The sequence below is a fragment of the Bufo gargarizans genome, chromosome 2 (genome assembly GCF_014858855.1).
Source record: "Bufo gargarizans isolate SCDJY-AF-19 chromosome 2, ASM1485885v1, whole genome shotgun sequence".
NCBI classification, from domain to species: Eukaryota; Metazoa; Chordata; class Amphibia; order Anura; family Bufonidae; genus Bufo; species Bufo gargarizans.
In genome coordinates, this window is record NC_058081.1 from 378,689,950 (window position 1) to 378,717,941 (window position 27,992).

General features: G+C 50.1%; 1 protein-coding gene across 1 annotated transcript; it reads right to left on the reverse strand.

Moving 5' to 3' along the window:
- Positions 1–1,203: 1,203 nt before the first annotated feature.
- On the reverse strand, positions 1,204–27,992 carry SENP3 (SUMO specific peptidase 3). Its single transcript, XM_044280753.1, has 11 exons — positions 27,838–27,992; positions 25,261–25,663; positions 24,478–24,678; positions 20,396–20,507; positions 15,640–15,787; positions 14,493–14,540; positions 14,047–14,124; positions 12,664–12,801; positions 1,942–2,025; positions 1,814–1,864; positions 1,204–1,735 (listed from the first exon to the last, which is right to left on the reverse strand). The coding sequence occupies exons 2-11, from the start codon at positions 25,652–25,654 to the stop codon at positions 1,625–1,627; spliced, it is 1,365 nt and encodes a 454-aa protein (XP_044136688.1). The 5' UTR covers positions 25,655–25,663; positions 27,838–27,992; the 3' UTR covers positions 1,204–1,624.

Consider the following 27,992-nt stretch of genomic DNA (forward strand, 5'->3'; position numbering starts at 1 on the left):
ACATCTCCCCCCCCCCCTAACTCCGGACCTTTTCGATCATCCAGACCCCTCTTCTCCTCACTCTGGACCTTCTCCATCATCCTCCAGCCCCATCTTCCCCTCTCTGGACCTTCTCCATCATCCTCCAGAACCCTCTTCCCCTCACTCTGGACCTCTCCATCATCCTCCAGAACCCTCTTCCCCTTCTCCATCATACTCCAGACCCATCTTCCCCTCCATCATCCTCCAGAACCCTCTTCCCCCTCACTCTGGACCTTCTCAGTCATCCTCCAGACCCCTGACTCTGGGCCTTCTCCATCATCCTTCAGACACATTGACCCCTCCATCATCCTCCAGACCCCTCTTCCCCTCACTCTGGACCTTCTCCTTTATCCTCCAGACCCCTCACTCTGGACCTTCTCCTTTATCCTCCAGACCCCTCACTCTGGACCTTCTCCTTTATCCTCCAGACCCCTCACTCTGGACCTTCTCCTTTATCCTCCAGACCCCTCACTCTGGACCTTCTCCTTTATCCTCCAGACCCCTCACTCTGGACCTTCTCCTTTATCCTCCAGACCCCTCACTCTGGACCTTCATCATCCTCCAGACCCCTCACTCTGGACCTTCATCATCCTCCAGACCCCTCTTCCCCTCACTCTGGACCCATCAGACGTCAGACCCTTGTGGCATTGAAAGGGAAAAACCCCTCACACTGCTCTGAAGACGGAAAAGTAAAAAAAGTTATGGTTCTTGGAAAGGCAGGGAGGATAAAAATGTTGTCGCCAATATAGGCCTGGTAGTGAAAGTGTTAACACTTGCTGCTGTGAAAGCCATTGCTGGTATGCAGACGGAACATTGGGCTCCTGGTTCATGTGATAAAAAGGCGCCGCTGGTTTGCAGAAAATTAAGCGTTTTTTCTGTGTGAGCACTGCAGCTAGATCATGTGACCATCAACACCGCGTAATAATGGCGGGCAGCAGACGGTGGAAAGATCCTACAAGATGGACCCCACCATTCTCCTTCATGTGCATTCTTATGTGGAGGTGCCCGGCTCGGCCTAGTGATGACAGACACTGTTCTAGTAAGACGATCCCCCTGTATAGAAATAGAAGAAATACCGCCACTCATATCTCACACTAAAAACACCCGTCTGTCACAGTAAGTCAATGCGAGCAGTTGTAGGACACGTTTTCTATAGAACTTTTTATTCATTTTTTATTTTCCTGTTTTTTGACAAAAAACAAAAATCCTACAAATTTTTTTCCCCAGAAACAGTTTAAATAAAAAAAAAAAAAAATACAAAAAGAGAAAAAAAAATATATAAGACACAAAGAGGGCCTGTTACTTTTTAGAAGGGTGAAACCGGTTGGATGGACGCAGACCAGGACAGTCTGCGGGTAAAAAGCGGGGAGGAGCAGGGGTCAGGATGGACCTTGGGAGGTGTTTAAAAAAAAAAAAAAAAAAACCTCTGAACTCCACAAATCAATTTACAAGTGAAAGCTCCAGATTGCCCCTGAAGGGTTGAGGCCACTGCGGAGGCTGTCCACAGTGCAGACATGGAGCGGGCAGTTACACATGGCAGAGGGACCCTCTAGGAGACTGTACGATCCTGGCTCAGTCCAGACGCTTCACGTAACATCTTCTTTCACATCGTCAGCCTGCAGTGACAAAGCTCCTTGTACATCTGGCGCCGCAGTTTTGGCATATCCTGCTGCCCGAATGTAAACGGGAGCTCCAAGGCGAGGAACTTGCAGTACTGTCGGAGAGAGAAGAGACATGCTAAGTTATCCATTCTCTGATCTCTACCAGAACGCGGGGAGGAGAGGCGTCTAACCTGCAGCACGAATGCCCCACAGTCGCTGTCGTTATTCTGGCGCGCAACATTCTGAAATTTAAGAAAAACAATTAGCATAAAGCTCCTGGCAATCAGCCGCAATGACCCAAGGGTGCTCCGGCACTTACCATCTTGAAGTATCCCTTCCAGTCGCTGAAAAACTCCGGTCGCTCCTTCTTTATCGCTTCAGCCTGCAGATATTTGGCTATGTGCTGTCAGAGGAGACAATCCACATTACACAGAGCAGGAACCTTATCTGATCATAGAAGGCAATTTTGGAAAGAAGTTGAGCAATAAGATCTATAAAAATACACCTGCACACAGAAGGCCCTAGGGCTTATACGGCAGCTTCCTGGCACAAAGCACTGCAAACGTGTCTGGGACAAGGTAAAAAGACCAGTCGGGGGAAGATGATTTTCGAGACCAAGGATGATTTTTATACTCGCCGTAAAACCTCTTTAAATTTAAGGAAACCAAGGGTACAGGCCCTGACACGACAGATATAGCCTGCATAGGAGGAGCAGACTTTATATCTAGCACATAGACACAAAGCTTATCAGTTTGTACCCCAGGAATAGGAGAAGCACAAATGCACAGATGTCACATAACCAGGAACAGATAAGAACACTGCCCAAAAAGAAAAAGGGCCAACTTAAACCTAAAAGAAAAGAGACATTCATGGGACGTCCTAGCACAGGCCTGGAAATACAAAACTCAGGCAATACATCTAGTTCAGGCAACTAAGGGCCCGGAACTGTTCATGCAAAAGTGTTCATCTTGCAGAATTAGCAGAAGGTGCGGCGAGAAGATGAGGTAGCAGCACTGTACACAAATCTGCAGAGTGGACACCTCACCTATGGCCCAGCTGCTCTCACAAGAAATCGTTGTCTGTAAAGGCTGAGAACTCCTTACATCATCCATATGAGATGACAAAGTCCAGTCGCCTGAAGGCAGAGGTAACAGATCCAGACGGATGGCCCACAAGACATTTTACGCTCCCTAGGATGGGAGCTATAGAATAACGGTAAAAGTCTTTGAATTAAGGTGGAACGCGAATAAGACATTTGGAAGTAAGGCTTCGGGTGCAGAACCATCATGTTCTGGTGAATGGTAAGGAGCGACAGGAGACTGCCGCCAACTCAAGGACCTACTTGATGGAGGTCACCATAACCGGAAAAGTTACCTTCCAGACGACGAGATGCAAGGAAATATGCCAGACAGCCTCAAAAAAGGGTGTAAAATTGAAGAACATCCAATACTAAGTAAGTAAGTTAGAATCCCTTGAGGGCCTGGCCTTGAAGAGCCAAGATTTTAATAAAAGGATGGAAAGGGCAGAGACCTGATCCTTCAAGAAACTAAGGGCTAGTCCCACATCTAAAGAATAAAAAAAATAAAATAAAAAAGGCACAGGGGAGATTGATCTTTCCAAGCACAATGATAAATAAGAGAATAGGTGATGTACATATTCTGGAAGACTCTGTTAATAGCCCACTGGATTTTAGGTTGGTGGCTTCAATTCCCATGCCGTAAAGTGCAGCAGCCATAAAATTTGAAGAGATGCCAGTGCAGAGAATCGAGGAGTCAGGCAAAAACCGTTATCAGGGACAACTCAAGGGCAGGCAGCTCAGGGTCAGTATGAACATCAGACAAAGGGTGAAATCCAGAGTCAAACAGAAATCGGCACACGGGTGAGTGAACAAGACAAGTAGTGCACCTCTGCAGGAAACTAGAACCTATTGCTCAGGCACCCTCCAACAATGGAAAGTGCCATAAATGCCCAAGGATAACCAACTATAGGCTCCAGAATATTAGGGTGCGCATGCACTGACCCTTTACGAGCCCGAGAGCACACACATGTCCTAGGAGGCAGAGTTGGCAAGAAACAGCCATACCTGCTGGGAAGGTGCAGAGGAAGAGCACGGGCCGCACAGGAGGCAGAGCAAGGAACCAGGTGCATGATACGACGGCCGTGCCCAAGCTCCACGGTACCCGCCCCCCAGGGAAACTTCAAGTGAATATTCCTGGAGGATAGCCAGACCTAGTCTCAAGAAGAGAAGCATGGTGTCAAATCTTTTGCCTGCTCACCTTATTACAGAAGCCAATGCCTTGGCCAGGGACCCTTTAGTCTCTCCAAATCTGAAGGAAATTCCCGAATGTAGTCTCTCCAGCTGCTACATAAGAGGAGGTAGAAATAGGAAGAGGAGTACGCAGGGGCTGACCATGTACAATGAAAAGTAGCGACATGCCTGTGGACTCACTTGAGTGGCTGTTTTAGGAAAACTGTGTCCAAGGAAGCAAGGACACTCAAGTGTCCTGACTAAAAGAAACAAAAATGGTGACAATTGTTCTCCAAGATCTGATTCATTTGTTCCACCTGTGTGTTGGACTGGGGATAGTAGGCAGATGAAAGGTCGTCCAACTCGATGCCCAGCAACTAGCAAAAGAGACCTCTAGTATCTAGACATAATCTGTACGTCTGTCAGAGACAATGTGTAGAGGTAGACATGGCAGCTGGAAGATTTGTCTGATTAACCCCTTCCCAACCGCAATCTGTATATATACACGTGATGGCTGCACATACCCCGTGCAGCTACCACGTATATAAACGTTCTGGCAGCTCTTTAATCCAAGCGCTCCAAAGTGCTTGGATTAAAGCTTCTGCCCCTGCCCTGTATGCTACAGAGCAGTAATGCCAGCAAGGGACCAATCAGAGTGGCCCCTTGCCGGCAATCGATCCGATTGGTTAGATCAGAGCCTGAAATCAGTGTCCTCGTGCCCTCCCCCCATCTGTGCCCCATCTTGTGTCCACAGACAGTGCCCCTCCTTGAGTCCGCCCCCTCCATTCCTCCTGCTGGCCGCGACACCCCCCCCCCCCCCCCACACATCCGTATAACGATCTTCTCTATAAAACTATCACATGACCTAACCCCTCAGATGAACGCTGTTAAAAAATAAATAAATGAATGAAAACTGTTCCAAAACAGCCAATTTTTGGGTCACCTTGCCCCATAAAGTGTAATAATGAATGATCAAAAAAATCCTATGTACCCAAAAATGGTACCAATAAAAACCTCAACACTTTCTGCAAAAAACGAGCCCCTGCACAAGACGATCGGCAGAAAAATAAAAAACATATGGCGTTCAGAAAACCAATCCAGCACAATCTGCCTTCCAAAAACCGTATGGCGTTCCTTTCCTTCTGCGCCCTGCCGTGTGCCCGTACAGCAGTTTACGACCACATGTGGGGTGTTTCTGTAAACCGCGGAATCAGGGTAATAAATATTGAGTTTTGTTTGGCTGTTAACCTTCAATGTGTTAAAGAAAAAAAAAAAAAAAAAATTATAAAAATGGAAAATCTGCCAAAAAAGTGAAATTTTGAAATTTCATCTCCATTTTCCTTTAATTCTTGTGGAACGCCTAAAGGGTTAACAAAGTTTGTAAAATCAGTTTTGAGTAACTTGAGGGGTGTAGTTTCTACAATGGGGTCATTTATGGGGGTATCCACTATGTAGGCCCCACAAAGTGACTTCAGACCTGAACTGGTCCTTAAAAAGTGGGTTTTGGCAATTTTCTTAAAAATTTGAAGAATTGCTTCTAAACGTCTAACGTCCTAAAAAAATAAAATGACATTTCCAAAATGACGCCAACATAAAGTAGACATATAGGGAATGTTATGTAATAAATATTATATTAGATTAGGTATGACTTTCTGTTTTAGAAGCAGAGAAATAGAAATTTGGAAAATTGAGAATTTTTCCCAATTTTTGGTATATTTGGGATTTTTTCATAAATAAAAGGTGAAATATATTGACTCAAATATATGACTATCATGAAGTACAATGTGTCACGAGAAAATCTCAGAATGGCTTGGATAAGTAAAAGCGTTCCAAAGCAATTACCACATAAAGTGACGTCAGATTTGTAAATTTTGACCTGGAAACTGGGACATCAATGACCCTTGGTCATGAAAGGGTTAACAAGATAGCCAGCTGAACTGCAAAAAAAGGCTGGCCAGTGGAATAGAATGTGCCATCTTGGAAAAGCGATGCTTGCCTGTGGGTCTTATCCTCCCCTGGGCCATGGAGAGTCAGTTACTGGCTGAGGGCAGAGTAGACCCACAGACCTCTGCCTAGGAGACTTGCTGTGGGCACGACACAGGAGGCAACAGTCTTGGCTGTCCTAGGATAAAGAAGTCCACCAATAGTATCTGAAAATTAGGTCTTATGTCTTAAGGTAAGCAGGATGTCCTGTCAATCTAGATTTATGCTCTTGAAAGTATTTAAGAATTTAATCTGGCAAAAAAAACAGCAAATACCAAGCTTAGAAGGATTGAGACACTGAGCCAACTGACGATAAAATTAGGTTCTTACTGGTTGTGCAAATGAAGACTGGCGCCATCCAGAAGCAGGAAGGACTTTGCGAGAAAGAAAAAATAAATAAAAATGCAGACGACCATCTTACCAGAAGAACCTTTCTGGGCAAGGGCAGCTATGGCTCCCACTGAGGACACATCCTCTCCCAGAAATAATTGTTTTGAGACATCTGGGAAGTGCAGAAACAAAGCGGAGGAGAAGGCCTGCTTGAAAGACAGAAGCGCAGTCTTAACGTGTCGTGTCCATCCCCTGCCTTCACCCTCTTCCAAGTAAGAACAGATATAGTGGTGGCGGGAGTTGAAAACTGAGCAATGAATTGACAGTAGTAATTGGCAAAGCCCAGCGGAACCTGTATGGCTGTCAGACCCATAGGGTGAGGCTTGTCCACAACTGCAGTCAGCTTTTCTGGGTTTATCAGAAGTTATATAACCCAGGAAGGGTAGGAAGGTTCTTAAAAACAAAACAAAAAAAACATGTTTCAAATATTGCATACACCCTGTTCTCCTGTAGATGCTGGAGGATGGTGCGAACATGTCTCTGGTGTGTAGTCAGGTCACGTGTGTAAATCGAGATGTTGTCAAGATCACACACATACATTCTTGCTGATCTCCGACAGTGGGCGCGTTGTAGAGACCAAGGGGCAGGATGTAGCACTCAATGTCTGTCACAAGTGTTAACAGCGATCTTCCACTCGTCTTCCTCACAAATGAGGACTAAAATCATGGGCCTCTAGCAGATCCAATTAGTGAATCCTGTTGAAGAGCTCGGAAATCAATGACAGAGGCCAATTATTCTTCATAATGATCTTATTCATAGCACATTAGTCTATTCTTTTACATAGTCTGACAAGGCCGGAGATTCAGGACTATAAGGTGGGGTGGGTTCAGGCAATCATATGGCCAATGAGGTGGCAGGGTCCTGAGCGTCTTTTCTTTCAAACACGTCAGCATAGCTGGCATAGGATGGAGACAAACCATGCAAACTCTGAGGAACCTGGGTGCAAAACAGTCAGACACCATGAAGGACATTCTGGGCTCCTATGTAGAACCTGCTCGTTATACAAGTTGATCACAGCAGCATGAAGGTTGAGCCATGGCAATCCCAGCAAGAGTGGACAGTTGGCATGCGGTGCTGGGTCACCAACGCCCAATGCAGGAATTTACACGCTGACCTGGAATCCAGGAAGGCCTGTTCAGTAAACCAGGCATCACTGCATGACTATCATAGGGACAGGGTCATCTCTCCTACCGGCCTTAATCACTGCCATTTCTCGTCTCGAGGACCCTCGTCGCAGGAGTATAAGCACAAATGGTCTTTGCTGATGAACCTCCTCAGGACAGTTTGACTGTTCAGCTGCATGGGCTCCTGAGCAGGAGTCGAGGGGGAAGGAAGCAGGTGCTTCTGGAACTAAGGTGTCAGTCTGGGGCTTCTCTCACACATACTCCCTAATGAAATCTATGCAGGTAGCCAGTGAATTCAGATAATCCCAGGGTGATGTGCCCCGACAGGCCCTCCCAGAAAGCAGCCACCAGGGCCTACTGCTCATGCACCCTCCCACAAGGGAAGGTGCCCTAAATACCCAAGGGTGGCTAATTGTGGGCTGGTGTATTCACACTGGCCCTTTAAAATCTGGAGAGTGCACACGCCTTATGGGTAGTGAGAGGCAGAGCCGGAGAGGAGCAAGTCTCAGCCTGCGAGAGGAGGGCGAGCAGTGCTGTCCACTGGGAAGTGCAGAGGAATGCCGCTGCGCATGGGTCTGTGGAGAGGCAGAGAAGGGAACCAGGTGAGCGCTCCCACCAGCTGTACCCAAGAGAGATGGCATCGAGCACAGACCATCAGCAGCCATTATAATCACTGATGATTCTCGTATCTCTTGCTTAGCTTCATTCACCACCAATGCCTCTTCTGGAATGAGTTCATGTGCCCTGGTGACAAGTGGTGGTATCTTGGGACAATGTATGGCGTACACCCCAATGCTGACAGATAGGTGAATACACTGGGGCAGAGGCCATCTTTGGGGTCCGTGTGTTCCTGACTAACGTTTGCAACCTATTCTTGGGATGGGTCCTGCAAAGATCACATGACTTTCTGGCCATGGAAGGAGAGGATCTCGGCTGCTTCCTTTGTGACTGCTGAAGGTCCGTTCTCTTCAGTCGGAGCAGGGCCGCAGTAACCACTTCTGTCCTATACACAATGGACAGAGCCGGGTAGTTCCAGCACTTATTGCTGCAGCTAACCAGGGTGGGTGCAGGCTGACGGACCCCTGCCGATCGGATATCCTGAAGATGGGAAGGAGTGGACAACCCCGTTAACGATCAGCTCTTCTGAGCCTATGGTTTGAATAGTTGTAGCATGTGGAAGAATAAGGCCCTTAAACCTGTGTCCCTGGAACGGATTTCAAGTGTGATTGTGAAGCCAGCCAGGGGCTTTATAAACCACGTCAGTGCCCGAAACGGTCGGTCAGAAAATACCTGCAAACCCAAAATACTGCCAGCTGCTGGGGAGGAGCATCCGGCCATCTCCAATGGTGCCAAAGAAAAAAAAAAAATACTTCCTAGCATGGGCAATCAAACTGGAAAGTCTGCTAATTCTACTGACGCAGGGTCAGAATGCCGTTCTATGGAGGCGTCTCTGCAGCAGGTCCTGGGTGCCACGTGCAGGCAGATTGGAAAGTGGATGGCTAGAAGACAAGCCTGCTACTGCAAGAACAGACAAGGAAGGCGATTTATCGCCCAGCAAGATGACGACCCCTGAATGTGAAACGCAGATCGACAATATAACGAATGGAGTTTGTTTAGCTCCATTCACAGCACTGTATGGGACCGATCATAAAAGATGCCCTGAAGAACAAGGTCAGTTCACGGCAGATCACTGCGCAGGTTTAACTGCCTCCGGACCGCCTAACGCAGATGTGCGGTCCGGAGGCGGCAGCCCTGCGCACAGTGACGCATATACGCGTCATCTCGCGAGGGCCGAGATTTCCTGTGAACGCGCGCACACAGGAACGGAAGGTAAGCGAGTGGATCTCCAGCCTGCCAGCGGCGATCGCTCGCTGGCAGGCTGGAGATGTGATTTTTTTTAACCCCTAACAGGTATATTATATATATATTGATAACAGCGTCTAATATACCTGCTACCTGGTCCTCTGGTGTCTCTTTTGTTAGGATCGACCACCAGATGACACAGGTAGCTCAGTAAAGTACCACCAAACACTACACTACACCCCCCCCTGTCACTTATTAACCCTTGATCACCCCCCTGTCATTGATCACCCCCCTGTCATTGATCACCCCCCTGTCATTGATCACCCCCCTGTCATTGATCACCCCCCTGTCATTGATCACCCCCCTGTCATTGATCACCCCCCTGTCATTGATCACCCCCCTGTCATTGATCACCCCCCTGTCATTGATCACCCCCCTGTCATTGATCACCCCCCTGTCATTGATCACCCCCCTGTCATTGATCACCCCCCTGTCAGGCTCCGTTCAGACGTCCATATGATTTTTACGGATCCACGGATACATGGATCGGATCCGCAAAACGCATACGGACGTCTGAATGGAGCCTTACAGGGGGGTGATCAATGACAGGGGGTGATCAGGGAATCTATATGGGTGATCACCCGCCTGTCATTGATCACCCCCCTGTAAGGCTCCATTCAGATGTCCGTATGATTTTTACAGATCCACGGATACATGGATCGGATCCGCAAAACACATACAGACGTCTGAATGGAGCCTTACAGGGGGGTGATCAATGACAGGGGGTGATCACGCATATAGACTTCCTGATCACCCCCTGTCATTGATCACCCCCCTGTAAGGCTCCATTCAGACATTTTTTTGGGCACAAGTTAGCGGAATTTTATATTTTTTTTTCTTACAAAGTCTCATATTCCACTAACTTGTGTCAAAAAATAAAATCTCACATGAACTCACCATACCCCTCATGGAATCCAAATGCGTAACATTTTTTAGACATTTATATTCCAGACTTCTTCTCACGCTTTAGGGCCAGGGCAGTATAAATACCCCACATGTGACCCCATTTCGGAAAGAAGACACCCCAAGGTATTCCGTGAGGGGCATATTGAGTCCATGAAAGATTGAAATTTTTGTCCCAAGTTAGCGAAAAGGGAGACTTTGTGAGAAAAAAAAAAAAAAAACAATTTCCGCTAAAAAAATTCTATGAACTTGCCAGGCCCCTCATTGGATACCTTGGGGTGTCTTCTTTCCAAAGTGGGGTCACATGTATGGTATTTATACTGCCCTGGCTTTTTAGGGGCCCGAAAGTGTGAGAAGAAGTCTGGGATCCAAATGTCTAAAAATGCCCTCCTAAAAGGAATTTGGGCCGCTTTGCGCATCTAGGCTGCAAAAAAGTGTGACACATCTGGTATCGCCGTACTCAGGAGAAGTTGGGGAATGTGTTTTGGGGTGTCATTTTACATATACCCATGCTGGGTGAGAAAAATATCTTGGTCAAATGCCAACTTTGAATAAAAAAAAAAAAAAATGGGAAAAGTTGTCTTTTGCCAAGATATTTCTCTCACCCAGCATGGGTATATGTAAAATGACACCCCAAAACACATTGCCCAACTTCTCCTGAGTACGGCGATACCAGATGTGTCACACTTTTTTGCAGCCTAGGTGGGCAAAGGGGCACACATTCCAAAGTGCACCTTTTGGGTTTCACAGGCCATTTTTTTTACAGATTTTGACTTCAAACTACTTACCACACATTAGGGCCCCTAGAATGCCAGGGCAGTATATCTACCCCACAAGTGACCCCATTTTGGAAAGAAGACACCCCAAGGTATTCCGTGAGGGGCACGGAGAGTTCCTAGAATGTTTTTTTTTTCTGTCACAAGTTAGCGGAAAATTATGATTTATTTTTCTTTTTTTTTTTCTTACAAAGTCTCATATTCCGCTAACTTGTGACAAAAAATAAAAAAATTCTAGGAACTCGCCATGCCCCTCACGGAATACCTTGGGGTGTCTTCTTTCCAAAATGGGGTCACTTGTGGCGTAGTTATACTGCCCTGGCAATTTAGGGGCCCAAATGTGTGAGAAGTAGTTTGCAATCAAAATCTGTAAAAAATGGCCGGCGAAATCCGAAAGGTGCACTTTGGAATATGTGCTCCTTTGCCCACCTTGGCTGCAAAAAAGTGTCACACATGTGGTATCGCCGCACTCAGGAGAAGTTGGGGAATGTGTTTTGGGGTGTCATTCTACATATACCCATGCTGGGTGAGAGAAATATCTTGGTCAAATGCCAACTTTGTATAAAAAAATGGGAAAAGTTGTCTTTTGCCAAGATATTTCTCTCACCCAGCATGGGTATATGTAAAATGACACCCCAAAACACATTCCCCAACTTCTCCTGAGTACGGCGATACCACATGTGTCACACTTTTTTGCTGCCAAGGTGGGCAAAGGGGCCCATATTCCAAAGTGCACCTTTCGGATTTCACAGGCCATTTTTTACACATTTTGATTGTAAAGTTCTTCTCACACATTAGGGCCCCTAGAATGCCAGGGCAGTATAACTACCCCACAAGTGACCCCATTTTGGAAAGAAGACACCCCAAGGTATTCCGTGAGGGGCATGGCGAGTTCCTAGAATTTTTTATTTTTTGTCGCAAGTTAGTGGAATATGAGACTTTGTAAGGAAAAAAAAAGAAAATAAATAAAAAAAATCATCATTTTCCGCTAACTTGTGACAAAAAATAAAAAGTTCTATGAACTCACTATGCCCATCAGCGAATACCTTAGGGTGTCTACTTTCCGAAATGGAGTCATTTGTGGGGTGTTTCTACTGTCTGGGCATTGTAGAACCTCAGGAAACATGACAGGTGCTCAGAAAGTCAGAGCTGCTTCAAAATGCGGAAATTCACATTTTTGTACCATAGTTTGTAAACGCTATAACTTTTACCCAAACCATTTTTTTTTTTTGCCCAAACATTTTTTTTTTATCAAAGACATGTAGAACAATAAATTCAGCGATAAATTTATATATGGATGTCGTTTTTTTTGCAAAATTTTACATCGGAAAGTGAAAAATGTCTTTTTTTTTGCAAAAAAAATCGTTACATTTCGATTAATAACAAAAAAAAGGAAAAATGTCAGCAGCAATGAAATACCACCAAATGAAAGCTCTATTAGTGAGAAGAAAAGGAGGTAAAATTCATTTGGGTGGTAAGTTGCATGACCGAGCGATAAACGGTGAAAGTAGTGTAGTGCAGAAGTGTAAAAAGTGCTCTGGTCATGAAGGGGGTTTCAGCTAGCGGGGTTGAAGTGGTTAAAATAAACAAAGTGCAATGGTTTGTGCAATCATAAGCCTGTGTGAATGGACCTTTGGGACTACCACTGACCTAATGTGTTAGCAGTAAGGAATCATTATGAGAAAGAATATGGCGTTACACACCAGGTCTGGATACCCTCATGACCACAAAACACTGCTGTATACAAGACATACCTTGGGGCAGCGCCTGTTCAGGGTGCGCTGGGAATCGAAATAAGTAATGGTCCGCTTAGGGACGTCCACACAGACCAGAGACCAGTGAACCTCCAGGTGTATGGGAATCAACAGCAGCTGCTTACTGAATATATCAACCTGGAAACAAGGAGGAGACATGGGGTCAGAAGACAAGCAACCAAGCGCAGCTCATATCTGAAGGTTCACGCAGTAAGGAGATCTGGGACCACAGAAACATGGCTGCCTGGAGAGCGGGTAGCTGCAGGCTCACCATCTAATTTCTAGTAGCATATGGGGTGTGAGGAAACCAGAACCTCAGCCAAGATGGTGGACACTACAGGCCGAGTATCCTAGAAATGCTGCCTGCATACACACTATTTCCGCCAAATTCAGACAAAACGCCATCCACGCCTGGCAGCCGACTGACGCACAAATTGCAGGTAAAGCAGAGATTTTAAAGGGCCTCTGTCAGCAGATTTGTCCCTATGACACCGGCTGACGTGTTGCATGTGCGGCCTAGCGGCTGAAGGCATCTGCATTGGCCCCATGGCGAGAAAAATGATATTTACACAAACCCATTTCAAAGGGTACACCATGTAGATCCCTTCCACGGCCCCACAAATAGAGAGCATGTCCTATTCTTGTCTACGGTCGTGTGAATGCGCCCTTACTGAATGCAAATGAGCCTTTAGGAGCAATGGGGGCGTCACCATTACACCTAGAGGCTCTGTTCCCTCTGAACTGCCGCCCCTCCTGCCGAAGTGCAGCATTTGCAGAGCCTCTAAGTGTAATGGCCATGCCCCCGTTGCTTCTAGAAGTACATGTCCACTCCGTGTCCTGAGCCCTGGACTGTAGGCCAACGAGAGGTTAATCTGTATGCTTCTGGCTGGACATGGCCATGCAGCAGCCATGTCCCACATTAAGGGTCCGCCCCGGGTAATGCACGTTCCCCTCAGTAACTCGGCTTCAACTCTTTATGATAAGAAGGGGAGCGAGATCTCTTCCACCTGGAATCGGTCAGGCAGCGAGGTGGTGGGTGCCATCATCATCATCATCCTGCTGTAATGGAAGAGAACGTCCATCCATACTGGCGGGGGACACTGAATCAGAACATCACCTGCTGCATGGCGGACTGTAGCCCGTTTCCGGCACACAGCTCCAGCGCAGGTGTAACAGACGACCCCCTGTAGTCTGAAGGGGCAGCCGCGTCCCCACGTCTTCCTCACAAGGATGGGAGCTGAAGACTATAGATAAAGCAGTGTCACCAGGTCCAACCACTGGAAGCTGGCGATACTCATTACCTGTCCGTGTCACCTGCATGTAAGAACACGACGGGCTTCATACGTGACATGGGCACCACGCTGGTGGGGGTGCAGTACTCACGTTTTTTGTCCACCTCTTAACTCCGTCATATCCTTTTGTTCTTAGTTTGTCATAAAAAAAGCTGTTGAAGAAGTGAACCTGGAAGAAGAAGTAACGGATGAGACAGCGTTTTCGGCGGCAGACTCCCATCATCCCCGCATGCTGAGCGCTCCCCCTCCCCTCATTCTCCAGATGCCTATAGTGTCCTGTCATCAGTGGGTGCAGCCCAGGAGCGAGGAGGGGTAAGGAACAGGTAGAGAGGCAGCAGATCTGACCCAGGAGGGGCCCTGGGGGCCCGATGGGGACCGTACTCACCTGGTGGGGCGCTATGGGGTTACTGGAGGGCAGGGCACAAGCAGGGACCACCATACAGCATTATTGGGGGCACTGTACAAAGCAGGCAAATAACTACAACTGAGGGGGGGAGGATGTGAACGGAAGCCACTGCACCGCGGGAAACAACTCACCTTCTCTGGCACTGCGTCCATTACCAAGTCTCCATACATGTTCATCACCTGCGAAGAGAAGACGTCACTACCGCACCTGCATCCTCTACTGACAGACACACACCTCTCCACCGCACCTGCATCCTCTACTGACAGACACACACCTCTCCACCGCACCTGCATCCTCTACTGACAGACACACACCTCTCCACCGCACCTGCATCCTCTACTGACCCGACACACACCTCTCCACCGCACCTGCATCCTCTACTGACAGACACACACCTCTCCACCGCACCTGCATCCTCTACTGACCCGACACACACCTCTCCACCACACCTGCATCCTCTACTGACAGACACACACCTCTCCACCGCACCTGCATCCTCTACTGACAGACACACACCTCTCCACCGCACCTGCATCCTCTACTGACAGACACACACCTCTCCACCGCACCTGCATCCTCTACTGACAGACACACACCTCTCCACCGCACCTGCATCCTCTACTGACAGACACACACCTCTCCACCGCACCTGTATCCTCTACTGACCCGACACACACACACCTCTCCACCGCACCTGCATCCTCTACTGACCCGACACACACACACCTCTCCACCGCACCTGCATCCTCTACTGACCCGACACACACACACACACCTCTCCACCGCACTTGCATCCTCTACTGACCCGACACACACACACACACCTCTCCACCGCACCTGCATCCTCTACTGACCCGACACACACACACACACACACCTCTCCACCGCACCTGCATCCTCTACTGACCCGACACACACACCTCTCCACCGCACCTGCATTCTCTACTGACCCGACACACCTCTCCACCGCACCTGCATTCTCTACTGACCCGACACCTCTCCACCGCACCTGCATCCTCTACTGACCCGACACACACACCTCCACACGACACCAGCATCCTCTATTAACCCGACACACCTCCGCACTACACCTGCATCCTCTACTAACCCGACACACCTCCGCACTACACCTGCATCCTCTACTAACCCGACACACCTCCGCACTACACCTGCATCCTCTACTAACCCGACACACACACACACACCTCCACACTACACCAGCATCCTCTACTAACCCGACACACACCTCTCCACACTACTCCTGCGTCCTGTACTTACCTGGTCGTTGAGCCAGTTCTGACCATACAGCGTCCCCAGGTCGTCCATGCTCAGCACATGCCTCTTGTATGTAACACGGAAGCTGCGCACCAGGTTGTTCCCGGGCAGACGCTGATACGATTGGATGACGTGCTGGACGACCGCCTTCCTGCAGAACATGTACGCACACACTAACCACCCAGCAGATGACACAAGGAAAAGTGAGATTACACTTACCGGTAACCTGTTTCCTTTGAGCCTATGACAGCACCCATGGAGAGACCACCTCCTACTCCTCAGGACAGAAACCGCTTTAAATGATGGACAACCCTCTCCACCTCCAGTCCTTTTCCGAGAACTAAGACATACACACATACATATTTTTGGGGGGAAGGGGATTAGCCGGGTGCTGTCATAGGCTCAAAGAAAACCAATTACCGGTAAGTGTAATCTCATTTCGCCCCCCCTCACCTATGACAGCACCCATGGAGATATAAGCGAGATCTATCTAGGGTGGGACAACAGCCTGAAGTACTTTACGGCCAAATATCAGGCCTTCATTAGAAGGCAGCTGAAGTTTTTTAAATGTTTGAAAAAAGTATGCGGAGAACTCCGTGTGGCAGCCCTGCAAATCTGCTCTATAGAAGTGGAGGCCCTCTCTGCCCAAGAGGTAGAGACTGATCTAGTAGAGTGAGCCCCGATGGTGGAACAGCTCCCTTGGAAGAGTATGCCAAGTAAATAGCCTGCCTGATCCATCTAGCGATAGTCTGGGAAGATACAGCAGAGCCCCTCTTACTACCCTGAAAGCAAAGCAACAGATGGGAGGAAGACCTCCATGGCTGCGTGACCTGCAGATACGAATTAAACATCTCTTCACGTCTAAACAATGAAACTCCGTCTCCTTAATTTTTCGGAGAAGCATAGGAGGAGGGAAGAACTCTCTCTTGGGCACGGTGAAAAGAGGAAGACACTTGGCAAAAAGGAAGGATCAGGAGATAGAACCACCCGATCCTCCAAGATCCTTAAGTAAGGCTGGTCAATGGAAAGAGCAGCCATCTCACTAACCCGTCTAGCAGAGGTAATAGCTAGGAGAAAGGCCAGCTTTAGGGAGATCTTCGTGGAAATGCTGTCTATCGGCTCAAAAGGATCTGACGTCAGGGCTGAAAGAACTAAATTTAGATCCCTAGGAGGGACCCTATTTTTGCAAACTGGGGATAATTTTAAAACTGCAGTGATGAATCTCTTTACCAAGGGAAGACCCACTAATTTAAATTCAAATAGGGCGCTTAAGGCCGAGATCTGCACCTTTAAAGTGCCCGGTCTAAGTAAAAAATGTAAGACGAGGAATATCTAGAGCCTCCAGAACATCCACTGGTTTAACCAGCAAATCTGCAAAAAGCCCTCCAAATCCTCAAATAAATGTCAGAAGTGACCTTCTTACGACCAGCCAACATAGTGATGACCTCATCAGAGAGACCCCTTTTTAAAATTTCCCTCTCAAAATCCAGGCAGTCAGATGAAGACTCTCCACTTCTGGGTGAAGAATTGGTCCCCGAGCTAGAAGACCCCAGAAAACTGGAAGAACCCAGAGGGTGGCGACTGACATTCTGTGGAGATCTGAAAACCACACCCTGCTTGGCCAAAGGGGGCTATGACTATGACCCTTTTGAGTACCCTTGGCAACAGCTTCAGAGGGGGAGGGGGCATAAAGAAGACCTCTTCTCCAGGACTGAGCCAACGCATCTACAGCCTTCGGTTGATCCCTTGGTGACAGAGAACCCCTCCAACTTTCTGTTTACCTGGTGGCAAAGAGGTCTATTTCCGGGAAGCCCCATAAGGCCGAGATTTTGTTGAAAACCCACTGATCTAGGGACCACTCGCTCTGGCATAGATGATGACGGCTGAGGAAGTCTGCTTCTACGTTGTCTACCCCTTTTAGATGATCTGCAGAAAGAAATAAGAGAAAATCCTCCGCTAGCCTGAAACATGGTGGCTTAGGGTCATCAGACTTTGAGCTCTGGTACCACCCTGCTTGTTGATGTGGGCAACTGCTGTCATATTGTCAGAGTAGATCCTGACATTTGTGCCCCCGATTAACGGAAGACTGAGTCAATGCTAATCTGATAGCATTCAGTTCTCTGAAACTTTAAGACTGAGTACGGGAACCGAAGTCCCAGGTTCCCTGCAGTAGCAGAGACTCTACATGGGCTCCCCAATCGAAGGGGCTGGCATCCGTGGTCAAAGAGAGGACTGCATCTCTGTGCCAGGTAACACCCTTATGTAGATTGTGAAGATTCCTCCATCACTCCAGAGGAAGCAACGTCTGGGATGATAGCTGAAACTCCCGATCCAGAGAGAGTACGCCTGTCCCAAACCTCCAGAATCTGAAGGGGCCTTGAGTGGTACTGGGCCCATTCCACTCCTGGAATCGTGGCAGTCAACAGCCACAGCACCGATATGGCTTTTTAGGGAAACTGCACTTTTGACTCGATTGCACACCGGACTTTTCTAAGCTCATCTCCCATCCTAGTTTGTCCAGAACCTCTCTCAACCAGGTAATCTGTACTTCCAAGATGTGATCTGACTGGGCGAGGAGAAGATAATCATCTAGATAGGGAATTATCACCAAGTCCTTCTCTTTCACATGAGCCATCATTTCTGCAATGATCTTCGTAAAAACCCTTGGGGCCTCAGACAGTCCAAAGGGAAGGGCCTGAAATTGGGCATGCATAATTTCGCTCTCTAAGAGAACTGCTACTCTCAAAAACTTTTGGTGGTGGGGATGGATAGGAACATGATAATAGGCATCCCTGAGATCCACTGTGGCCATGTAACAATCTGGGAAGAGGTAGTTCACTGCTGACCCGATGGATTCCATCTGAAATTTTTCGTACACCAAAAAACGGTTCAGACGTTTTAAGTTTATCATGGTATGAAAAGAACCTTTCAGCATTTATTTTTTTTTCCTTACAAGAGAAAGAGTTGAGTAAAATCCTCTTGCCTCTTCTTGCTTTGGAACCTCCACCAATACTTGTTTTACTATAGGGAATAAACCTCTGAAATAATGGCTGCCTGCCTTGTGGGGTCTGCACGATAGTCTGTCAACACAAATCTGTCTTCCAGAAGCCTCTGAAAATTACATTTTAAGCCTTCTTTTATAATAGCATTTATCCATGGGCTGTTGGAAATTTTTTGCCACCGACTTGAAAAGTGAGACAGACGACCACCCACCGGAGGCCTGGCGTCATTGGGGCTGCTTTTTTGAGGCCTCTGACATTTTTGCCGCTCCTATATATTGTCTAGATCTTTCTCTTCCTCTGAAAACTTCCCTGTTAAACTTGGGGAGGAAAGATTTTTTAGGTGGCTGACTGATGGAAAGAAAACCCCTCTTATCAGAGGCCTTCTCAAGAAGATCATTGAGGACCGGGCCAAATAAGAATTCCCCTTGACACGGAATGCCACAAAGCTTGGCCTTAGAGCTAGCATCTCAGCTCCAGCTTTTCAACCAGATAGCCCTACGGGCAGCATTGGATAAAGCGGAAGCCCTGGCCGATAATCTTAGGGAGTTGGCCGAAGCATCCGCCATAAAATCTAGGGCATTATAAAAAGTAGGAAATGATAACTGCTCCCTAGGGGTACCCCCTTTAATGTGATCCTTCATCCACTGCGTCGGCTTTGGGTCATCTAATCCCATAGCAGCTCGCACAACCTTTACTAGGGAATTAATGTTCTCTGTATAAAAAAGCGGCTTCCTCAGAGGACTCATTTGATGAAAGACAGACATTCTCCCTCTTCCTCCAATCCAGAAAGTACATCACTGTCGCTGGAGGATGGATTTGATGCCGCTGCAGAGGTACTAGGGCGGCTTTTTAGCAGGCCGCTAACCAACTCCTTAACCTTCTCTCGGATCATCTGCTTGATGCTGCCCATCAGAGACGGAGCTTTCTCCTCCATTAACTTACTCACACAAGCCTGGCAAAGGGGCTTCGCCCAGGCAGAGGGTAGTTTCTTTTTACATATAGCACACCCCTTGTCCTTTGATCTGGAGACCTTTCTACACAGAAGATGACCCCCATGAGTAAACAACCACATGGGGGATCACCCCTCTTACCCCACCGCGATACCGGCGCTTCATTGGTGGTTTCAGTGGCTTCTGCGCGCGGAGACTGCTCCATGTTCAGACACTGGATCTTCCATACGGAGGAACTTCTTCAGCCAGCAGGGCAGTGAGCTGGCTCGGCTTTTCTCACCCGGGCGCGCACGCCAGCTCCCCCACTTCCGGCTTACAGGGATAGCTTCCCTCCACCGGAGGTACATCACTGTCCAGGCCGCAGTGGCAGAAAGGTAAAAACACCCCCCTGGGCCGAGAAGGTGCAGAGCAGGGAGAAAGAGGCCCAGACTTAGCAGCGGCTCCTAAAGGAGACTTACGGCGCACGGGTAAGCCCTCCTACACAGTCGGGGCGCCCGCAGCTCCATCTATTGACCGTTTCCGACTCCCTACTGTCCCCTTCAGACAGGAAACAGAATTGGAGGTGGAGAGGGTGGTCCCTCTTTTAAAGCGGTTTCTGGTTCCCATTTCCTGTCCTGAGGAGTAGGAGGCGGTCTCTCCATGGGTGCTGTCATAGGCGAGGGGGAAAACAGATGTGGTCAGTAATACTCCCATCATCTTCCATTTACATTGGATACTGGTTAGCAGTTTCTCTTTCCCACGTGACATGTACGTCCACGCTTAGCAGGTCGCAGTGTGTGACGTCACACAGTCCTGAACTACACGTACCTGGAGGGGGTGGAGAATGACTGCTGGAACACATCCTCAAGCTTGTCCAACACCTCGTCCGTCCCCAGTGGAATCAGACTGCCGTACGTCTGGAGGAACTGGTCCAGGATACCTGGGAGAGGAGAAGGTAGCATCAGCCGCCGCAGCCCCCACAAGACAACGCCAGTAATCTAGAAAGCCTGCTCATCCAGAACATGGCATCCACTACATGGAGTTCACATCAGGTCTCACCATCATTGACTTCAGCCCCAATAGCACAGGTGTATAACATCCAGCCTCTAGCCGCGCAGCCTACCATTACCACAGTGTACAACGTCCAGCCTACCATTACCACAGTGTACAACGTCCAGCCTACCATTACCACAGTGTACAACGTCCAGCCTACCATTACCACAGTGTACAACGTCCAGCCTACCATTACCACAGTGTACAACGTCCAGCCTACCATTACCACAGTGTACAACGTCCAGCCTACCATTACCACAGTGTACAACGTCCAGCAATGCAGTCTGCCATTACCACAGTGTATAACATCCAGCCTCTAGCCGTGCAGTCTACCATTACCACAGTGTACAACGTCCAGCCTACCATTACCACAGTGTACAACGTCCAGCCTACCATTACCACAGTGTACAACGTCCAGCCTACCATTACCACAGTGTACAACGTCCAGCAATGCAGTCTGCCATCTAGCCGTGCAGTCTACCATTACCACAGTGTATAACATCCAGCCTCTAGCCGTGCAGTCTACCATTACCACAGTGTATAACATCCAGCCTCTAGCCGTGCAGTCTACCATTACCACAGTGTATAACATCCAGCCTCTAGCCGTGCAGTCTACCATTACCACAGTGTATAACGTCCAGCCTCTAGCCGTGCAGTCTACCATTACCACAGTGTATAACGTCCAGCCGTGCAGTCTACCATTACCACAGTGTATAACGTCCAGCCGTGCAGTCTACCATTACCACAGTGTATAACGTCCAGCCGTGCAGTCTACCATTACCACAGTGTATAACGTCCAGCCGTGCAGTCTACCATTACCACAGTGTATAACGTCCAGCCGTGCAGTCTACCATTACCACAGTGTATAACGTCCAGCCGTGCAGTCTACCATTACCACAGTGTATAACGTCCAGCCGTGCAGTCTACCATTACCACAGTGTATAACGTCCAGCCGTGCAGTCTGCCATTACCACAGTGTATAACGTCCAGCCGTGCAGTCTGCCATTACCACAGTGTATAACGTCCAGCCGTGCAGTCTACCATTACCACAGTGTATAACGTCCAGCCGTGCAGTCTACCATTACCACAGTGTATAACGTCCAGCCGTGCAGTCTGCCATTACCACAGTGTATAACGTCCAGCCGTGCAGTCTGCCATTACCACAGTGTATAACGTCCAGCCGTGCAGTCTACCATTACCACAGTGTATAACGTCCAGCCGTGCAGTCTACCATTACCAGTGTATAACGTCCAGCCATGCAGTCTGCCATTACCACAGTGTATAACGTCCAGCCATGCAGTCTGCAATTACCACAGTGTATAACGTCCAGCCATGCAGTCTGCCATTACCAGTGTATAACATCCAGCCTCTAGCCGTGCATTTTACCATAACCACAGTGTATAACATCCAGCCTCTAGCCGTGCAGTCTACCATTACCACAGTGTATAACATCCAGCCTCTAGCCATGCAGTCTACCATTACCACAGTGTATAACATCCAGCCTCTAGCCGTGCAGTCTACCATTACCACAGTGTATAACATCCAGCCTCTAGCCGTGCAGTCTACCATTACCAGTGTATAACACCCAGCCATGCAGTCTGCCATTACCACAGTGTAGACCGTCCAGCCATGCAGTCTGCCATTACCACAGTGTATAACATCCAGCCTCTAGCCGTGCATTTTACCATAACCACAGTGTATAACATCCAGCCTCTAGCCGTGCAGTCTACCATTACCACAGTGTATAACATCCAGCCTCTAGCCGTGCAGTCTACCATTACCACAGTGTATAACATCCAGCCTCTAGCCGTGCAGTCTACCATTACCACAGTGTATAACATCCAGCCTCTAGCCGTGCAGTCTACCATTACCACAGTGTATAACATCCAGCCTCTAGCCGTGCAGTCTACCATTACCACAGTGTATAACATCCAGCCTCTAGCCATGCAGTCTACCATTACCACAGGTGTATAACATCCAGCCTCTAGCCATGCAGTCTGCCATTACCAGTGTATAACATCCAGCCTCTAGCCATGCAGTCTACCATTACCACAGGTGTATAACATCCAGCCTCTAGCCATGCAGTCTACCATTACCACAGGTGTATAACATCCAGCCTCTAGCCATGCAGTCTGCCATTACCACAGGTGTATAACATCCAGCCTCTAGCCATGCAGTCTACCATTACCACAGGTGTATAACATCCAGCCTCTAGCCATGCAGTCTGCCATTACCAGTGTATAACATCCAGCCTCTAGCCATGCAGTCTACCATTACCACAGTGTATAACATCCAGCCTCTAGCCGTGCAGTCTACCATTACCACAGTGTATAACATCCAGCCTCTAGCCGTGCAGTCTACCATTACCACAGTGTATAACATCCAGCCTCTAGCCGTGCAGTCTACCATTACCACAGTGTATAACATCCAGCCTCTAGCCGTGCAGTCTACCATTACCACAGTGTATAACATCCAGCCTCTAGCCGTGCAGTCTACCATTACCACAGTGTATAACATCCAGCCTCTAGCCGTGCAGTCTACCATTACCACAGTGTATAACGTCCAGCCGTGCAGTCTACCATTACCACAGTGTATAACATCCAGCCTCTAGCCGTGCAGTATTATTGTAAAGTAGAAGGAACCAGAATAAGGGTCCATTCACACATCCGTTGTTTCTTTCCTGATCTGTTCCGTTTTTTGCGGAACAGATCTGGACCAGTTCTGTACCCATTCATTTTCAATGGGTCCTGAAAAAAAAAGAAAAAGAAAAAAGAAAAAAATATATCGGACATTGTGCTGTCCGATTTTTTTCAGGACCCATTGAAAATGAATGGGTACAGAACTGGTCCAGATCTGTTCCGCAAAAAACGGAACAGATCAGGAAAGAAACAACGGACGCGTGAATGGACCCCAACTCAGCCATGAACTGGAGACCAAAAAGTTACTGAGCAGGGTTGTCGGGTGCTGAGGAACAAGTGCTTAAGTCACCAACACTCTGTGGACACCATAACTGTAGTCCAGACCTCCCAGAACTTCATGGCATGGGTTTCCATAGCTGCTGTCCGTGCCAGCCTTACATCACCACACACGATGCCAGGCGTGGGACAGAGGGTCTAAATCACGGCACCAGTGGACTTACTTCAGTCTGGTAAGGGAGGGGTAATGCTCGGGGGGGGGGGGTCATCTTTGGCCTTTTAGTTCCAGTTAAAGGAAACCTTAAAGCTTCAGCAGAAGAGACATTGTGGATAAGTGTACGGTGACCGTTTGGAGAAGGCCCTTTTCTGCTCCTCCAGGACAGAGTCCCAGTGCACAGAGCAAGTTCCACAAAGACATGGCTGGGGGAGTCTGGAAGAACCCGACTGACCACACAGAGCCCTGACCTTAACCCCATCCAACACCAGAGCGGAGACTGGGAGCCGGGCCCTCTCCTCCACCATCAGGGTCTGACTTCACAAATGGTGTCCTGGATATTGGGCAGAATCCCCCCGAAATCTTGGAAAAAAAGTCTTCCCAGAGGAGCAGAGGGCTGACTTTCCAAGAAGAGGGACCAACCCAATCTTAAGGTGTATGGAACGTGTGTATAATAGGCCGCTGACATTAACCCCTTCCTGACATGTCATAGCAGAAGAGGTTTATGGAATGGGCTCATGAGATGGGCCGACTCCATGACCTCTATATATCAAAATGTCCAAATAGATTTTTTTTGGTCACCTCACCCACTTCAAAAAGAAAAAAAGAAAATAAAAAAAGGGCTTTTCTCAATTTCCCAGTGAATGGTACCAGTCAGGCGGCCTGCATTTACCGTACACACCAGGCGCTGCTCGCGGTGTGAACGGCGGCTGCAGTGATGAACTCACTCTGCACGCAGGCCACATGCTCCTCGGTTAACGCTGGGGCCGGGACCTCCTTCTCTACAGATAGGGTTAAGCCTCCTTGGTTGTGGGGTCCATTTGGGGTAGGACCGTCCGGTGTCCCGATGCTGCACACGTTGCTGATGAGGATGGTCTCAGACTCCAAGGGGAGAGGGGAGAAACCGTTGGGAAGTCCAAGCGTTGGACCTGATGGTAAAAAGAAGCAGGTGATGGGGGATGGGTGGCACGGACAGAGGACATAAGGCTACTTTCACACTTGCACTTGATCGGATCTGTTCTGAACGGATCCGATCATATTAATGCAGACGGAGGCTCCGTTCAGTACGGATCCGTCTGCATTAATAACTTAGAAAAATTTCGCAAGTGCGCAAGATGCCTGAGCGGATCCGTTCAGACTTTCAATGTAAAGTCAATGGGGGACGGATCCGCTTGAAGATTGAGCCATATGGTGACCTCTTCAAGCGGATCCGTTCCCATTGACTTACATTGTAAGTCTGAACGGATCCGCTCGCCTCCGCACGGCCAGGCGGACACCCGAACGCTGCAAGCAGCGTTCAGCTGTCCGCCTGTCCGTGCGGAGGCGAGCGGAGCGGAGGCTGAACGCCGCCAGACTGATGCAGTCTGAGCGGATCCGCGTCCATTCAGACTGCATCAGGGCTGGACGGAGGCGTTTGGGTCCGCTCGTGAGCTCCTTCAAACGGAGCTCACGAGCGGACAGCCGAACGCTAGTGTGAAAGTAGCCTAAGCCAAAACCTACGCGCTACTTACCGGCATCCTCTTCAGCAATGTGATTGGCCAGTGACGGCTCCTCCATAGGTCCCAGGCGTTGTGCTTTTCCCACCTCCATCCCGGCTGAGCCGCCTCCTCCTTCCCTCCTCCTGGCACCTAAACGTCTCCTGCGGCCCCCCAGACTGCCCCATATCTTCCAGTAGAAGGGCAGCGAGATTGTCTTCTTGTAGAGGCGCATGCACAGAGAACGCAACACGCGCAGCCGCTGTCTCCGCCCTCGCCGCTGTCGTGGGGGCTGCCTGCATGTGGTCTTCAGTTGGGGGGACTCCTCCGTCTCCCAGCAGCCATCTTCCTGGATGCTGAACAGCTTATCGTGCTTCCCGGGAGGCAGGAAGTGGCTGGCAAAGGGGCGCTGGACTGGGGTGTGCCTCATCGTGGGGGGCTGCAAGACAAAGCAGAGATACCTCATGGCACCACGCACGGAGGGCAGCACCGTGATATCAGGGGGGGCAGGGTACGGAGGGCGGCACCGTGATATCAGGGGGGGCAGGGTACGGAGGGCGGCACCGTGATATCAGGGGGGGCAGGGTACGGAGGGCGGCACCGTGATACCAGGGGGTGCAGGTCATGGAGGGGGCCCTGTGATACCAGGGGGTGCAGGGTATGGAGGGGGCACTGTGATACCAGGGGGTGCAGGTCATGGAGGGGGCCCTGTGATACCAGGGGGTGCAGGTCATGGAGGGGGCACTGTGATACCAGGGGGTGCAGGGTATGAGGGGGCTCTGTGATACCAGGGGGTGCAGGTCATGGAGGGGGCCCTGTGATACCAGGGGGTGCAGGTCATGGAGGGGGCCCTGTGATACCAGGGGGTGCAGGTCATGGAGGGGGCCCTGTGATACCAGGGGGTGCAGGTCATGGAGGGGGCCCTGTGATACCAGGGGGTGCAGGTCATGGAGGGGGCCCTGTGATACCAGGGGGTGCAGGTCATGGAGGGGGCCCTGTGATACCAGGGGGTGCAGGTCATGGAGGGGGCCCTGTGATACCAGGGGGTGCAGGTCATAGAGGGGGCTCTGTGATACCAGGGGGTGCAGGGTATGAGGGGGCCCTGTGATACCAGGGGGTGCAGGGTATGAGGGGGGCCCTGTGATACCAGGGGGTGCAGGGTATGAGGGGGCCCTGTGATACCAGGGGGTGCAGGGTATGAGGGGGCCCTGTGATACCAGGGGGTGCAGGGTATGAGGGGGCCCTGTGATACCAGGGGGTGCAGGGTATGAGGGGGCCCTGTGATACCAGGGGGTGCAGGGTATGAGGGGGCCCTGTGATACCAGGGGGTGCAGGGTATGAGGGGGCCCTGTGATACCAGGGGGTGCAGGGTATGAGGGGGCCCTGTGATACCAGGGGGGTGCAGGGTATGGAGGGGGCACTGTGATACCAGGGGGTGGCAGGGTATGGAGGGGGCACTGTGATACCAGGGGGTGCAGGTCATGGAGGGGGCACTGTGATACCAGGGGGTGCAGGTCATGGAGGGGGCACTGTGATACCAGGGGGTGCAGGGTATGGAGGGGCACTGTGATATCAGGGGGTGCAGGGTATGGAGGGGGCCCTGTGATACCAGGGGGTGCAGGGTATGGAGGGGGCACTGTGATACCAGGGGGTGCAGGTCATGGAGGGGGCACTGTGATACCAGGGGGTGCAGGGTATGGAGGGGGCACTGTGATAACAGGGGGTGCAGGGTATGGAGGGGGCACTGTGATACCAGGGGGTGCAGGTCTTGGAGGGGGCACTGTGATACCAGGGGGTGCAGGTCTTGGAGGGGGCACTGTGATACCAGGGGGTGCAGGGTATGAGGGGGCTCTGTGATACCAGGGGGTGCAGGTCATGGAGGGGGCACAGTGATACCAGGGGGTGCAGGTCATGGAGGGGGCCCTGTGATACCAGGGGGTGCAGGTCATGGAGGGGGCTCTGTGATACCAGGGGGTGCAGGTCATGGAGGGGGCACTGTGATACCAGGGGGTGCAGGTCATGGAGGGGGCACTGTGATACCAGGGGGTGCAGGGTATGGAGGGGGCCCTGTGATACCAGGGGGTGCAGGTCATGGAGGGGGAGACAGTGATACCAGGGGGTGCAGGGTATGAGGGGGCACTGTGATACCAGGGGGTGCAGGTCATGGAGGGGGCACTGTGATACCAGGGGGTGCAGGGTATGAGGGGGCTCTGTGATACCAGGGGGTGCAGGGTATGAGGGGGCTCTGTGATACCAGGGGGTGCAGGTCATGGAGGGGGCCCTGTGATACCAGGGGGTGCAGGGTATGGAGGGGGCCCTGTGATACCAGGGGGTGCAGGGTATGAGGGGGCCCTGTGATACCAGGGGGTGCAGGTCATGGAGGGGGCCCTGTGATACCAGGGGGTGCAGGTCATGGAGGGGGCACAGTGATATCAGGGGGTGCAGGTCATGGAGGGGGCACTGTGATACCAGGAGGTGCAGGGTATGGAGGGGGCTCTGTGATACCAGGGGGTGCAGGGTATGGAGGGGGCACTGTGATACCAGGGGGTGCAGGTCATAGAGGGGCAGGGACACAATGGGGCGCGGGTCTCCGGGGGTCGGCCCCGCACATACACGTCCGCTGCTGCTCTCCAGGCTCCCCCGCGTCCTCTCATCCCCTCCCTGGTCACCGGGTCGCGCTCTTTTCTCTCTGTCGTCGTCGGTCAGGCAGTCGCACGACAGTGACGTCACAACACCGCGCCGCCGCCTCCTGCAGGGAGTGGGACCGG